The sequence below is a fragment of the Acipenser ruthenus genome, chromosome 8 (genome assembly GCF_902713425.1).
Source record: "Acipenser ruthenus chromosome 8, fAciRut3.2 maternal haplotype, whole genome shotgun sequence".
Lineage (NCBI taxonomy): Eukaryota > Metazoa > Chordata > Actinopteri > Acipenseriformes > Acipenseridae > Acipenser > Acipenser ruthenus.
The window spans coordinates 5,978,453-5,996,265 of NC_081196.1; the positions used below are offsets into that span (position 1 = coordinate 5,978,453).

Genomic DNA, 17,813 nt, shown 5'->3' on the forward strand with positions numbered 1-17,813 from the left:
AGAACCTGTCAGACGCCGAAGTGTGTTACCGAGGCAGGGCTTTAACTTGTTGAGCCGATGAGGACGCGCATCCTTTAAGTTGTTTTGATTCCGACTGGGATTCAAAATTAAAATGAAAAATATCTGCAGCCTTTAATCAAAGAATATATGATATCAATCTACTCTCAGGCACCTGGAAACAACAAGGCAGGTAATGCAAGTGATTACATTGATAACGTGAGGTTAATTAGAATAAATAATAATAATATATATTATTAATAATAATAATAATAATAATAATAATAATAATAATAATAATAATAATAATAATAATAATTAGGTCAATTAGGTGAAGACCGGATGTTAGATGGTTTTCATTGAAGTTCATCCGTCGGAATGAGTTTTTGTTTTAATGTCTGAACTTACCTCAATTTCTTGAAAAGAGCTGTTGATCATCGCTATCAGCATGTTCAGCAGGACAATGACCATGGTCACGTTGTAAACTCCATACAGGATGTAGCCAATATTCTCAATGAACTTGTGTCCGTAATTAATTATAACAGATTTGACTTCTGAAAGTCCAAATATGGCCCAGAACAATGTTTTAAAGCTCTCTTCGACCCTGAAAAGAAAGGGGAAAGATGACATGCATACTGTACAATTGTATGTATGTATGTATGTATGTAATATATGAATCAGTACAGTTCTGTTGAATATAACATATCCTTGTTCCTTTTGGCCCATAGCATGAGAGATGGACAGCAGAAGGTCAGATCAATGAACATCGCTGGCTCTCTAATCAATCTGTTATTACGGCAGAAATTCAGAAACATCTTGGCATAGAATTCTGTTGCTAATTGTGATACATTACACGACTAAATCATTTGTTACCAAGGCTAGTTAGCCAAGTCAATTACCTTGGTTTAAAAAAATCCTGACTGTTTTCCAATAGAGTTGTTCTCCTCCTTTCTCCCTCCAAATGTTATTTTTTAGGTATTCAACCACATAACCTTAAACATGTGAGATAATACATTTTGAGGGCTGAAGTCGCCCCTATTCGGTATGGTCCTGTATTCTGGATTCAGTTTTGCATAGATGTCTATAGTTAGTTTACATGCTGTTAGCAAAAGGAATGTTTGTACTGAGGTGGTTAAGTAAGTATTTTGTGAACATTGTTTATGATGGGAATACCAAAACAATGTGGTCTATATAGAATCATGAATAATATTCAGCTTTAATATAATAGACTGACCTAAGTAACCAAAATGACCTGGGAAATTCGATATTCTAGTGGAGTAAGAGAGCATTGACAGCAAAACAATAAATCACTGCAGAATCTTAATGATAGCACCCTCTGGTCATGGATCAAAGGGGCAGGATGCATGCTGCAATAAGGGCTTGTTTCATTATTACCCCTGACAACACACAGCACTACTTCAGTTTAAATTCCAAGTTTAACACTGAATCTGTCTGAGTGAAAGGGTGTGACAGCGCAATGCAATCTGCTGTTGGCTTCCAACACCACAAGCACAGAATAAGGAAGAAGGGATTGAAACTCCACACCTTCCAGTCTCAAAAGAAGAACTATGGGCGGCACAGTGCATGTTGCCTGTATAATTTCTTCTTCTATGGCGCTGTACACTCAAATGGAAGTTAGCTGTATTCAATAAAGGGATTTTCAGCATTGGACATATGCAACAACATGTTTTACTGTTATAATAAACTTTAAAAAACACAAAACACTAACCCAAAAATGTTCTAGTAACTGTTTTACTATTAAATGAAATAACAAAGTATTTGGCGCAGTTGTTTATTCCCTTTCCCTGACCTGCAGAGAGACAAGTTTAAACAGACAACGTTTCTGTCTTGTGTGTGTACAGAGTGCCACTCCAAATTGTGTGGCTGGAAGGAAATTATGATAATGTGTGAGCAAACGTGACGTTATGCAAGACTGTATTAGTCATAACATGAAAGGGCCAATTAAAATAATTAAACAGGGAAGCATTGCAGCTGCTTGAAGGGAATAATTCCATGTGCCGGCCCCTGATCTTCATAGGCTGGTCCACAGACAATGGTTCTCTAGATTCATTTGCATGTAAATTGTATGTAATGGATTTGAAACCTGCAATAATAAACTAACCCTAACCCAACACGTTTTCTGCTTAAATTATTTATCTTTTTTCTTTGTTTTTCTTTTCATTAAACATTGAGTACATTATGAAACGGAAAGTACTTACGTTGTAAAGGCATCGTTTTGTTTTGCTCCAAGGTAGTAGGAGTAAAGATTAAACATTCCAATCATGAAGGCCACGAAGACCATGATGAATATCACCATGAATTTAAAGATATCTTTCACTGTCCTCCCAAGGGATATCTGCAGAGGCCCAAAGCTCTCGTTCGCTGGCAGAATATAGGCAATTCTGGAGAAGCTCAGAACTACTGCAATGGAATACAGGCCTTCTGAGATAAGCTGCGGGTCCGAGGGAAGCCATTTCATACGAGCTGTAATAGAAATATGTATTTGTTTGTTTACTAACTACAGTAAAATGGTCACCAACTCTTTCCAGAGGTATTGCAGTCAGCCCTATAGTACCTTCAAAAATGCAGTCTAATCATATTCATCTTGATCTCGTTTAAAGAGTTCTTGAGCTGGTGTGTTAACTATTCCATTGCCAGACAGTAAATCTCAGTACTAGTATTTATTTTTCAATGCAAGTGACATTGAATAAGACAGAGTGTATTTTCAAATAATTTACTCCAGTCTTTAATTGTAATTCCAAGATCTGTTAAGCACTCACGAGTTGTTTGCTTCCTATTTTTTTAATATTAAAAAGGTAGAGTTTTCTTTTAAAAACCAATTGTTTGCAATAAATATCCCGTCCCTGTTTACAAGGTTTTTGGAATCAAAGCGTTTTCTGAGAATTAGCAGGGTGGTGAAATTAAACTAGGTCATCAATCCATTGACCTGAACTGGAATAGATCCATAACACTGAGGGTTAACATCCCTGCAGTCACTGGGATCTGTACTGGTCACATGAGTAGACAGTATGGCTGGAATACAAGCCATTATCGTGATATTATCAATAATTTGATCAGTCTTGATATTGTATTGTTCAGAAAAATGATCTTTGATAATCTTATTTTTGACAGTAATCTAGACTAAAGAGGATCTGCAACATTGCTACTAAGATGTTTTGCTCCTCTGTCTCTCTCCCTGATTTGTTCATAAAGACATAAGTGGGGCGGGGGGGGGGGGGGGGGGCTGTGTTAAGTGTCATGTTATTAAACTGAAGCATATTGAGGTTTATTTTTATTATTCCGTTCCTTCTCTGTTGTGAGAGAGAATGGTAGGATGGCTTTCTTTTAAAAAACCAACCAGAAAAAAGAAAGAAAGTTTTTCAAAGAGAAAGGAGAACCAGATTAACTTAGATGACTCGAATGGCCTGCTCTCGTTCGTAGATTTTCTTATGTTCTAACTCAGGCGTGTCCTGGCGGGCCATTCCACTCCAGATTTAACAGGTAAAATGATAGAATGAATTACTTCAGGGACTGGATGGCGAGTTAATTGATTAAATTAAACAATTAAGAACAGGGCTGGAACAAAGACCAGGAGTGAAAGGGCCAAATTTCACCACTCCTGTTCCAACTAATAACTAGAGAGAAAGTCACAATAAATGTAAGATAATAATGGTTATGGTGTTAACTGTTTTCAGATCATTTAAAATATAATTATAGTCCTGCTCAGGCAGACAGGACCTTGGTCTCATGATACTGTTTCAGTACATTTTGCACATATTCTTGTGAACATCCTTACAACTTATTCAAGTGTATCCCAGATTGTATGTTTTATAGGCTGGTGAGCAGTCACTGAAACACACCATCCTTCCAATTACTTTAGGTCTGACATATCTGGAAGTACTGTACATTCCTATGGGGGATTAAATGAACATTTGTTTACAAGATGTTTTGGTCAATATCTTGCAAACATCTACCAAGTTTAATTGCCAGGTTTGTTCCCACAATAAACAAAGCCAAGTACAGTATATTGACTCAAATAAATGATGCATTGCACTCTAGTGAAAAGTAAACACATTGGTAATGAGCGCCATCCACTGCTTATCTCCTAGTCCATGTACTCCTCTTCCTTCCTGCATGTTTAAATCTGATTCAAGCACAAGATTAAATAGCAAGATATGGCTACGGAAATTAAATTATGGGCTCTCCCGTCTACCCCTTTTAAAAGTGTTCTTGAGCTAGCTAGCTAGATAGCTAGACAGATAGATACAGTATTCTCCGGCTAAGAGAACACCCCTCGGGAAGCAAGCAAAGTGTTCTCTAAGACGGAATTGATCACCAGACACAATATCAATCAATAAATAAATACATATTTATTACTTGGCAAGATGCACGTGCATCAACAGAATAAGTAAGAGAAAAGCAATAGGCAAGTGTATGTTAATAAACTATGATAAACAAATTGTTAAGACAAATTAACATTAATAAACTGTCAAACTAAATTAACACAGCACCCCTACACACGTTAAAAAAATGCAGCAGCAGCTCTAGATTCATTATGAATACCTGTACAGGAGCAATCTTCAAGACATGCACAACATTATTTAACAGAATGGTGAAGCAACTCACCAGAACGGAAAACACCAAAATGCTCGGCGACTTGTGTCTGATTCAGGTTTTTTTCAGGAGCTTGAACAATTTCCAACTTTTTGTAGCAAGAGAAACAGCGGCGCGTTTCTGTGTTTGTTTACATGCCATTTTGTAGCGATGAGGTGCACTCATGGAAATCAGAATACAAAACCAGGCAATATTAAATGACGCCGGTTCTGGAAAGATTGAATAAACCAATCAGTGTGCCTCAAGACACTCTCGCGATGACAAGTTACATTTGAAAAGATTGAATAAACCATCTGAATTTAAGTTTGATGATGATGATGAGTTATCAGGTTACAAAACAGTACTGTATCAGTTGTGAAGGAATCGCTAGCGGTGCCAAAAAAGGTGTTCTTTTAAGTGAAGTTCCTGTTACTTTAGCCGGAGCATTTCCAATGGGAAAAATCCATTTCACCACAAGGGTGTTCCCTTAGCCGCAGTGTCCTCTAAGGAGGTGTTCTTATACACAGAGACTACTGTAGATAGATATCCACTGCATATACTTCCAACAGAAGTAGATTTTACATGCTGTTGAGTTAAATGTGGGATCCATTTGTGGTTCACTGTAAATATACAGAGGTACACTGTATGGTAAGAGTAACTATTAAAACATGATATACACAAACCTGCTGGAAATAACTCTGGCAATCTCAAATGTGGTAGACAGAGTGTTGAACATGCATTATGAGATTTACTGAATTTACAAGAACAGAAAGTTTAAGGCTTGGGAAACTTCACATTTTATGACACTGCAGGGTCTAATGAATTACCTTCACAAGATAGTTTTCATGAGAACCGGAGAGCTCATTGGCATTTTAAGCCCTTCAATGTTAATATCTTTTTAAGGTCTGCTGTGCCACAGTTCAAGCTACTGAAAGGTGGAAAGTAGAAGTGGGAGAGGTTGAAAAGAAAACGTTAGTCCTACCTAGGGAAAACATCTTGTAATACAGTAACAGTCAGGTTTGGTTCTTAACTATGGTACCAAAGACCTGTTTGCCACTATCTGAAACAAGAACTCCCCTTCTGTCCTCTGCCTTTTCTTTCTGTGTTTTGTATAATACCCTCTGTTTATCTGTTTACGCTTACCCAATGTATAGTACTCAATCTCTGAAGGAAGAGTTGCGTTGGCCAGATCCTTGATGTTCTTGTCAACGTAGACCTGTGCTTCATAGGCGTGCCAAAAGGCCATGAACCTCGCAATGAAAGATGCCATGAAAATTGCCAGCATTCCGAAATCTAGAAAGTTCCACGGCTCTAGCAGATATTCTCGAGGACCCTGAGACCAAATCTCTTTACACTCTGCCCATATCATGCCTAGAAATAAAAGGTGAAAACAGTCATTCAAATATAATTATGCATTGACTGACGCAGAGATACCTATTTTAAAGCAAGTGAAAAGGCAATGACAAATAAGAGTAACAATTGTAAGTCGCCCTGGATAAGGGTGTCTGCTAAGAAATAAATAATAATAATAATAATAATAATAATAATAAGAGGATGTAGGCAAATACAGCAAATAGAGACAATTACCATGGTTTTAAAAAAAAAATGTCAAGATTAAATCTAAAGTGAAAATGTGGTCAGTTTAAATTAAATAATTTTGATTGCCAATTTCTCTCCAGGGTTTATCTGAATCTTCTAAATCTGAGTCCTGGATCTGTCATTCCTGCCTTGACCTCACAAAAAGGAAAAAGTGTGATCATTAAGAATTTAATTATCATGCTTTTTAATAAAGTTTCTAACAACCGTAATTGTAAACAGGATTTAATTGCTTCCAACTTTAACTCGGCACCATAAATACGGCTTGCAGAGGTTTCACACTTTGACAGATGAAACTGTGCCACTGTGTAAACCATTCATGCCACTTACCTGCTATCTTTTGACAATGCACTACTATTAGCGCTTGCTCTAATGGCTGAAGGTAATAACCTGCTAGTCGTACATATGTTCACGTTAAGCACATCCAGGCATATCATTGTCAGTATTGTTAGTTCAGACGATAGCAGATCTAGAGCCTTATCTGGCGTTCACATTTAACATCTTCATTTTCACATGAGAATGTTTACACAATATGCCCAGTCTACTGAGTATATTTTTAGAAACTGTGTTCTTTTCAACCATAATCGAATCTGTAGCAGAGCACACCACTTAAAATACTAACCCTCACAGGCAATGAAGCCCTTTAAAAAAAGTCAGTGAAAAGGTTATGTGCAGATGCAGACAAATGCATCAATAAAATAATGCATATATCATACAATACTGTGAATGACGATTAACTAGATGAAGGAGAGACAACACCAAGAATGTATTCTAATGCAAAGTGATTAAATATCCAAAAACGCATTAATTACCAAGCAACCGTGACAACTTTATTTGTCAAATGATATATTCTATTAAGCTTTTGCTCTGTCACTTGAATTAGCCAGTTAATAGCATACACATAATATATATATATATATATATATATATATATATATATATATATATATATATAATATTTGGTATGTGAAAAGTTGATAGAAAAGTGCTACAAGTGCTACAAAGCAAGTATGTCAGCCTCAGAATGACAAAAGCATTATCCCCTGCAGTGTTAAATTCTGACCAGTAGAGGTCTCTGTTTTTCATTTTGTCACTAGCAACTACATTGAATTAAATAATTAATGAATGATTAACGGATTAATTTGGTATTTGACTACTTGTTAACCAATTTGTACACCTGGATAAAAGGCCCTGTGCGATAGCCTCAGTTTGGGAGTATAGGAGAGCTTTGGAAGAGAGTGTTTGACAAACAAACAAACAAACAAACAAACAAGATCTGCAGTAAACGATTCTAAACAAAGTGAATGTACAACATCAAGCCTGTGTAAACTGTGTACAGCACAGCATTTGTACCCTGTAATATTGTACAATAAGGATTTGTGTTGTTTATTTTTGTTTATTTTTTTTGTTGTTCGAATACTGTTAAAATAATAGCATCACTGTGTGCAAAATAAAATACTTGTTGATTTGAACTACAATTGCAAGACTCCAGTAACTCAATTTACTCTGCAACCCATCACAAGATATAAAGGGATTGCATTCACCTCTTCAGCCAATGCACCACTGCCTGTTTATGCTCATGTCCTCTGGCATTGTCTAATGGTGCAGAATGTGATACCCATCTATTATAGTATCTCACAGTGCTATAAGAGATGGTCTATTCCCTGTATTCCCTGGTTATACAAGCAGTACACTGTTGCTTTACTTACCAACCACCCAAGCGATGATCAGCATCTCGGTCCATGAGAAGCAGGTTGTTTTCATTCTGAAGAGCTGTCCTGGCTCGCTGGTGGATTCGTTATGCAGCAGTGTGGTTCCTTCAAACCGGTCCGCGGCATTCATGACCAGTAGCCCAAGGAAAATGGTAAACGATGCAGCGTGGGCCACAAACTTCAGGAAGGGGCCTCTCATAAGCTTCCCAAGCTACAACACAAACAGGATCATCGCTTACATCTTACGAACCTTAGATACAGTTTACTTAGTAACATCTTACAGGCACTGTATTTATAACATAATATAACATTCATAATATAACAGACTATAACATTCATTTTACTGGGGCTTTGCTATGATATCTAATTGAAAAGCATTCTGGTTGACAAAGTGGACTTGTTACACCAAGACCTATATTATGGTAACCCCAGTAACCTGTTCCAATGCCCATAACAGGTTTGATCACAACCGGAGGAGCAGTTCCCAAGATATGGATAAATTGTTATGTGCCAGAACTGTATCCCTGCCATTATCTCTTGTGGGAATCATAAAATGTAGGTGGCAGATTTATTGGGAACTGGTAAATATAACTGACAGGCACTTAAGTACCATTCTAAATCAGTATTGAAATATGTGTGGAAAGTGACCTTGCTGCAGGGTGCAATCCAGTAAATCATAGCCAGGAAGGGCAGTCCGATGGCTACCCCGAGAACCACTAAGAATTTCACAGCCGTCGTCTGCTGACGTAGTCCTGAGAGGTTCTCATACCAGATGGACAGGAGTTGCTGCTGACAGTTGGGATGAGCAACGAACTACGCACAGAAAAGAAGACACATAATGGAGGCCGCAAATCAAATGGCAATCACAGCAGATGATTTCAAGAAAGAGATATAAAAAATGCATTGCTGTTCTGTTTCAGGAGGGTTTGCCACCACCACCACCACCCATTGGTACATTTTCTGTTAAGCAACACATTATGTGACTTCTATCTTTACACAGTTTCACATAGAAAGCCACTAGTTCCCCACCCTTATCACACATTCCACCCCATTTCACTCTTGCTCTGCAAGCGACTGTAAACATCCACATTTAACGCAAACATATTGAGCCAGATTAGCCACGATATTTACACCAAATGTTAATTTGCACCATTTTTTTTTTGTGAAAGAAAAATACAGCTGCTTACAACAAAATTAAAAAGCATTTCACATGGTTTATACTTTTTCTTTTACAGAGTTCTGTTTTAAAATCTGGAACATTGTGTTCTGAAAGTTCAGTTGAACAGCTTTTATTTAAACACACAGGCTGCTGCCACATTTTGAATGTAGATATAACAAATGTAAAAGCATTTACATGTCAGAGAGAAAACAAATAAAAAGTGTAGGTCCCAGTCCGAGGAAGTGTAAAAATATTTGTTTTAAAAAAGGTTGTCCTGTTCTCATATATAGTTAATAAAGGAGTTTATTCTTCCACTTGACAAAAATAATGAAAGGGTTAAGTATTATCTAGCTGAATATAATTTCAGCACCCCATCACAGATCCATAAAATATGATCGAATGGGTTTGCAGCCACATTACTTTCACACAGCTATATATATATATATATATATATATATATATATATATATATATATATATATATATATATATATAAACTGGTTCTGGGAAAGTAATGTTGCAATCCTTGAATAAATTACTATTTTTATTCCAAGGACATGCAGAATTCTGCTTGTTTATACATTTCTTCTGATTAGAGGCAGCAAATGGCAAGTATCCTGTCCTTGGAAGCCTCTCTCTATTTTTTAATCTCAGAGAATTTGCACAAATTTCCATGGAAACTACAGTGGGTCCACGCTGCTGGTATGGTATACAGAGATTATTTAAAGTAAAGACCTCTTTTTGCATTTTTGTAGCAGACTTGCCATATTATTAATGTTTTGCAATGTAAAAAAAAAAGTTTGTATAGTTAGGTTTATCATATTTTGTGTTCAGTAAGTGTGTTAAGTTATTGGTACTTCATAAAAAGTGTCACCTTCTCTTGGAGTCGTAATCAAATTTCCCAGAACATGAAAAATGGTTCAAGTACCAGTGCCATACGTCTATACTCTTCTACAGAAACTGAAAACTTTAATGGCTGGTTTCACAGACCCTGATTAGCACCAAATTCTTGGACTACCTAGTGTCCAAGACTAGTGCTAATCAGGGTCTGTGAAACCAGCTGTTACTCTAACATTTTATATTGTCAAATATATTGGACATCAACACTCAAACAAATGTGTTTATTTTATATTTTATATATAAAATAAGCATACCTTCTTACCTTTTTCAGTTCATATTTAATGGCAAGTTTTAATCGAATAAGGCTGGGACGACCATGTGGCCCACTGGTTTTATTTACATCGACATCTCCATTCAAAATGGCTTCTACTTCCTCTGTATTTCGACACAGGTCAAGAAGTCCCACGACAAAGTCCTTGCATTGCATAGAAAGTTTTTTGTAGTCGTTCTACAAAACACAAATGTAAATCAATTAGCTATCAGTATACTCTTGAAATGCTCTGAAAAGGTCTATAGGTGTGAGGTAGAAGATGACTACAAACAAGACAGATCCACACAGACAAATACAGACATCTCCAGACTTACCTTTTTGCTTTGACTGTGAACTTATTGATCCTAAGTGGTGCATTTACAAGTAAAGTTAGTGTATATTAGGGGTCTACTTGATGGATCTAAGCCATGGAGGATCATAATATCACCCCATTCAAATCTGAAAGAAATGCATTCAAAAACTCACTTGCAGAAATTTTAGTTGTCATGAAAGAGTCCTTTTTGAATGTCTAATTATTTGACATCTCAGCCCAGACTTCTCAGAAAGACATGGGCTGAATGTAAACCACAAACCACACAGTTCAAAGGTGAACATCTTACCATTCAACTAAAGAGCAAGCTCTGTAGTTGAGAGGCAAGTACAGGTGCTGATGTCAGCGTTATTATTAACTGATCAGCCGCTAAGAGCAGCTCTATTACAAATGATTTCAGTGATGGCAGTATTAAGATCTGTCACTGCTTAGATCAATGGTCCTCAAAGCTGTGCCTGTGACCAGTGCTGTGTCCACAACAGCAGCTGACATAATCAGTAAAACTGCAATACTTATGTGTTAGGAGGGAACCTGAAGTCATTACAATCTACTACGCTGTGCTCGAAATATCTGCTTTCGTGGCATTTGATAAATCAATGCTTCTATTCCACATTCTGGAACAAGTTAAATGTCGAAAGACAGAATGATCATGCCCTTGACCTGATGAGAAATGCACAAATGTGCTAATGGCCAGAAAGCTTTAAGAAGCATTGGTTTAGATCAATTGAATACAGCCCATTGTGTTACAGAACCATGTGCAAATGAAGCAGAGGCAGTTTGTTTGCAAGCATCCAATGTGCTTCTAAGCATAAATCCCAGTTGCATGATTCTTATTTTGCACATTATTAATAATTATAGTAGCCAAAGATCAGCACTTTTAAAGCACAACAGAGAATTTGCAGTATGTTAAAAAAAAAAAAACACCAATAAATTGTATTTGTTTATTTGGTTGTAAAATCCAACCCTGTGCGTCTCCAGATACTGACAATGTACAAATCGCATGAATGTGTCAGGTTTGACGAACACATGGCTTTAGAAGAGAAACACAAGTGCATAAAGCCCAATGTGCCATATAGCCTCCTCAAAACTACAGACCTTTCTTTCACTTATAATGGGATCCTTGAGAGAAGCAGAAGACATCATCATCTTGCTCCTTCAAATGAATGACACGAGTGAACAGTAATATGTTTGAACACCTTGAAGACAATGCCCATGTGAACGTCTGACCCCTCAATGAATGATTCACCCAAAAGACCAGTCCTCATTCATTAGTCCTAATGTTTCCATATATAGCATCCAGGTTCAGTCCCCAGTGTAATTAAATCAATTAACCGCATCACTTTGAAATGACATTTATGGAATACTGAAGTTGTGGAACCAATTAGTTCAATTTAGATTGATGTTTATGAGCTGAAGTGCAGATTTCTTTTTTCTAGGAAACCTGATCCTACTGCTACTCAGCTTTATATACAAGTACAGCAGTTCCATTAATTATAATAAACATCCATGAACTACAAGGATGTCATCCCATATCTGGAATACTGGGGCAATTATTATTATGCAATATAGGGATGCAGGGTAGATTCTCTAAGCTATTTTCTCCAAATTTTAGCGCATACATTCTTTTTTTTTTCACTATAATTGTAAAATGTATAAAACAGCTACTTGCAATCTCCTAAATAGTTGACTTGCATTCATTTGTGTTGCTCAAACCTTACACAAGGTTAATGTATTTGAACATTTTCAAATGATTACCTTTTATAAAAAGGCACAGACCTTGTATAACATAAAGAGTACATTTAAAGGCCATTAGTAATATTGCCAGGATGTATGACCTGATGAACAATGTCCTTTATACTCTGACATGATGATGTCCACATGCAGAAATAAATGAATAAAACACTGAATTAATCACGCAGTTTTCTTCCTTGAATTGGACTAACACAGTTCTGTTTAGCAATGCTTATGGAAAGCTACTTATCCTTACAACTGTGAGATCCCAATGTTTTCATGTCCCACAGAAAATGACGCTTTCTGTTTGAGGATGCTGGAGTTTAATTGTGTTAAAAAATGTTTGTTAGCAGGATTGTCATATTTACTGTACTGGTGCACTGAACAATGAGCCCAAGACAAATTCCTAAAAAACCTGCAATTACCATCAGGCATTATTGCAGTTTCAGAGAAAAAAAGGTGGCTGGGTTATGTTTAATGTGAAACAAGCAGAATTCTACATGTCATGTGTTACTGTATTAGTATTAAAATACAGAATGTGAATTTCTATGTTTTTTTAATGTTTATTTTGTGTATAATGTATCATGTTTTGTCCTCGGTTCTCCTTGTGTGATTTATGGATAGTATGATACTTTTAGCCTCAGATAATGGTAGGTTACTGTATTAAGCATTCCGGGTCCATTTTTAGTCCATCAGATTTTTCAGAACCTTTCAGACCATGGATATTTATGTACACAAGCTTGCAGTGCACATACTGTTTTTTTTTTTTTTTTACTTGTTTTCTAGTTTGTATGTTTGTTTCTATGAAAGCTTGTGACTCATAACTCTTGAACTGCTTGTTGGATTGATTTAGCAAAAATGTATACCAAGCATAACAATGGGAGTCTATACACTCCCCTAACACTTATCCACTGACTCATTAATAGATGTATGTATCATCTGTTCCTATGAGAGTGCACACTGCAACATTTGCCTAAATAAACACCCTTTATTTATATTCACAGAACAGATGGTAATCAGTCTTCTTCAGTTCAGAAACAGTTCTGTCAGAACCAGTCCTCTATTCAGTCAGCTGACCAACTGATTCAAATTAATTGTTTTTGTTTATTGTAGAAATACGGGTTACTATAGGAACCCTTTAACACAGCTAGAGAAATGCAGACCTCATATGCTGACAAACTCAAATACTCAAGACATATCTATCAAAGTGAATTATAGAATATCCTGGGGCTAACAGAAACTCTTTGAATGTAATGGAACAAGAGTATGCTCTAACAAATAGATAATCCAAATGGGTTTATTTAATTGGGGGAAAAAAATGGGTATCATCAGGATTGCAATCTCTTTCACGTTCAAAATTAATTGCACTTGAGAAACTATAAGCAAAAGATGCTGAAACACTACAAGCAAAAGGAAAAGGGTGAGGAAAGATGACGGTTTGAAACCTCACCTACCTTAAATTCCTTCTCTATATTAGCCAGCACAGCTAGCTCATTGCTGAGCTCCAAGGCAGCCAGCACAGGGTCTTCACTAGAAAGGGACAGATATGCCGGACTCGCCAGACCTTTGTAGGCGTTAATTCTGGACCTGGAGTGGCTAAAAGAATCATGTTTCTGATTATCGCTGCACGTTCTACATTTGCAGAAATAGTTATGAGGCCTTTCAATGCGGGCGCCCTTTAGCAATAGTGTGTGAACGATTTCGTACTCTTGACAGTGAGCTGCCAAGATGATGGGCGTCACGTCATGAGAAAAGCGCGTCCCATCTTCATCGTAGGCATAGAAGTCATCAAGTTGCAGTTCAGCTTGGCTTGGGCTGGTGGTTAGCCTTTTAGTCTCACAAAAGGTCTTGTGGCCCAGGATGGCTTCCACAATACGGACATAGCCCTTGCTAATGGCTAACAGGAGGGCATCCCCAATCCGAGACAGATTGTCTTTCTTAAGCAACAGTTCAGTGACTTCCAGGTGCTCATTGGCAACAGCTAGCTGCAGTGCATTCTGGCCCATGTAGTCCACACAGTTCACATTGAGGTCCAGATTCTCCTCTAGCATCTTCCTGACCACAGGGATGTTTCCATATTCAGCTGCATCCAAAAACCTCTCCTCTTCCAGAGAGAGATTGTTTGAACGGTCATTAAACATGTAAGCAGGCCCCCGGACCGCCTGCCTCCTCCCTTTCGGCATGGTCTGCCGGATGTGCATGTGTCTATCACCATTGCTCCTTCTGCAAGAAAAAAAAAACGGCCAAACAAACATAAAAAAAAAGAAACAGGTGAGACACACTTTACACCATATGACATTACTCCATTGAGCTGGGGAGGTCAGGGGCAGTACGCTCGCCATTATCAAAGCACAGTACGTTTTCATTCTATTTATAGTTCATGTTTTCTGTGTAATCTAGATGGTACAAGGCACCACATGGTGCACAAATATTAAGCATTTATAATTGTGAGTCCACATTATGGCTTTTCTGCTTGAAATGGAGTAATTGATGTAATTCAATGAGTATCCAGTCATGTTTGAATTCAAGGCTAGGGGGGGAATTGACTTAACTATTGTATTCGTGTTTGGTTCATTGTAAGCATACTATATCAAGTAAATATATTGTGTTAATGTCACTGCTCCTGTATCAATATATTATTATTACTTCCACAATTGAAATAATATTCAACAGTTTAAACTGTCTAAACAGAAAAAGGTCACTTTATTAACCCATCACATATTGTATTAATTGTATTGTAACACTTGAATGTATTTTGTATTTGCTTGAGATTGTAAGTCGCCCTGGATAAGGGTGTCTGCTAAGAAATAAATAATAATAATAATAATAATAATAATAATAATAATAAAAGAAACCCTAAACCAAAGGATTCCAACAATCATCACGGCAAATCCAACACGTTAGGTATCCGTCATGAGCGTTTATACATTATACAATCTATAAACATGCTATAAAGTTAAAGATTTTAATTAGAAATACAAATACTGAATGGCAAGTTTGATTGTATTAGTATTATAACAAACACAAACATGAACGTTAATTCCTTTTATTCTTCCGAATGGATAACAGTTGTGAATATTAGTGGCTGATAGTGGCTATTACACATTTTTCTTCATACCAACTTTGGTTGTTTCTTTGACGTCCCAGCGGTGTGTTTAGTAGAGAATGATATCATTATTTGTTTAAAAGAAATCCAAATGCCAAAAAATGACTGTGTAACAGATTTAAATTAAAATTCAAATAATACACTTCCTTATGCCTTTTTGTAACTGTACTTATTTATTTGTGTTATTTTGTAAATACTGTTTATGTACCCTGAGCAGGGCTAGCTTCAGAAATGGTAATATGAGCTCCACCAAACTAATTATTGTCCTACGACCAGCACAGCCACTGACCCTCTTTGGCAATGATGAAGAAGATGAATTTCCATGTCTGTCTAACAGAGTGGAGACTGGGCGTGAGCCGCACTGTTACAGTTGAGCCAATCCTTGTGTTTAAATGTGCTTTGGGATGAGTGCAGTAGAAGCTGTTAACCACTGAGGGTCAGGTTAGGACACTCACATTCACAGCGAACCTGTGTGCATTCACTCACTGCAGCACCCCCTAGTGTTCTTTCTATCTGCTTCCCTGCTGCTGTACATGCCTCTATGTGTGCAGACAGTGGGGGCAATGGATACTCCACCTAATGTGCACCACAAATTATTTTACCACCAAACCTATGATCAATCTGCTATAAAGATACCTACAGTAATAGAAAGATAACAGTCTCAGAGACTGGGTAGTGCATAACATACAGAAGACACAATCGTATAGTGGCATATTTAAAACAATGCCTTTTTCCACAATAAAAAAACCTACTTGGAACATTTTGGACAGTGTTTTAAAGACCATGGAAATGGAGCTTGCCTATAGTACAGGATGTGATAAGGTAACAGGAAGAAGTCATTTAAACTTGTGAAATATAAGGCGGTGTTGTGCTTGGCATATTCCTAATCGAGAAAAAATCAAAACAAACAAACAATACAATCATAAGGGGTACAGTTATAATTGTGCAAATTAATTTTTTTATTGATTTTAAATGTCAGTATTTAAAAGGAAATTTCATTGCTTTGCATTTCATGTTAACACACGATTGCAAGTAACAGTCGCTCGATATTGATGATAAAATAATTACTGAAAAACATGAACAATAGATCAATGTTTCAAGGTTACAAGAGTAGCATAAATATTCAAGGAACTGGGACATATCAGAATCAACCACATTGAGAACATTCTTATCAATCTTGACTATACATACTGGTCATCAACTTTACATACTGGTCATCAGCTTTAATTAAACCACATTATTTATAACTAAGAAAAAAAAACACTGCATAAGAAAACAACAGCATTTAGAGTAGGCCTATGTTTTGTTAAATACTGCTTCTCTTTTCTGTGTGAAAAAATGTTCCTCAGCAGTCACACACTCAAAGATACTAGCTAAGCAATCCATTTTTAACTGATAAGGGTTAAATTGGGGATTGTCTCAAAGTAAGTTAAGCCAGTCCTGCAGCCACACATTACATTTTGTTACCCAAAAACAAAAATAACAAATCTTTCTTTTAAGTTCAAGAAACATGTTTTTTAATGAATTGGAAAAGCAAAAAGCTTATTATCCTTGTAAGAATGGGTTGTGTTCTATTGAAAGAAATAATGTATGATAAGATTTCAAATAGGTTAATGCAAATGTATACAAGGACTTTGCCACCATGCAAATCTCCTTTCACATTGTATCACAGGGAATCACCAACTAAACAATTAAAACAATGAAAGAATAAAGCCGCAAACTAAAGCGGGTGACAGGGATTAATGCTGTCTTTTGGCATCTGGTATGTAAAGAGTGCTATGAACAGAATTCATATAGAGTGTACTGTTAACCAGCTTGTTAAAATGTTATCAACTATTTACTTTTCATAAAAACACTATGTGGTTTTTTTTTCCAATTTCCAATTATTTTCTTTTGAGTATATATTTTTTTAAGATGTCAGAAATTATAATACTGATTATATTAGATATTGTTTGCCCGAAGGCGGTGAGCAGTTCTGAAAAAACATTCAGCATACATCCATATTATTTCTATTTAATTAGTGTAGTGTTTTCCATCTGCTCTGTCCTGTCCACATTAAGCTGACAGACGTTAGACATCACAGAGATGTGACTCATATCCATCACCTTTATAAAGTACCCGGTTCAGCAGAAGAGTGCACTTGTGTGTTGAGGCATCAGCTGATAAGTAGTTTAACCTGATATTACTTTTGCTTAGACTGTGACCTGTTTTTAACTACCCAGCCTCTTCAGCAGTTACATCATTTCATAACTACAGTAAACACTCAGTCCACCTGCAGCATCCTGAGCTCAGTACAATTAGAAATAAAAAAATGAAATAACTTGAAATTGCATTATTTAATATGCCTTTTCCTCAAAACGATGTACAGTATGTGTCTACCTGAATAAGACAGACTAAATAAGAAAAATACCTTGTTTTTTTTCAATTGATCTATATAG

At 36.6% G+C, this 17,813-nt stretch overlaps 1 protein-coding gene across 1 annotated transcript in view; it reads right to left on the minus strand.

The window, feature by feature from the left end:
- The window catches only part of LOC117972628 (short transient receptor potential channel 6-like), a 32,177-nt gene that overhangs the window by 6,049 nt on the left and 8,315 nt on the right, over nt 1–17,813 (minus strand). The window contains exons 2-8 of the mRNA XM_034922364.2: nt 13,724–14,492; nt 10,220–10,405; nt 8,547–8,711; nt 7,896–8,109; nt 5,734–5,961; nt 2,217–2,481; nt 406–601 (exon numbers count right to left, since the gene is read on the minus strand). Of these exons, the coding sequence (XP_034778255.2) occupies nt 406–601; nt 2,217–2,481; nt 5,734–5,961; nt 7,896–8,109; nt 8,547–8,711; nt 10,220–10,405; nt 13,724–14,492 (2,023 nt within the window). The remainder of the gene's footprint in view (nt 1–405; nt 602–2,216; nt 2,482–5,733; nt 5,962–7,895; nt 8,110–8,546; nt 8,712–10,219; nt 10,406–13,723; nt 14,493–17,813) is intronic.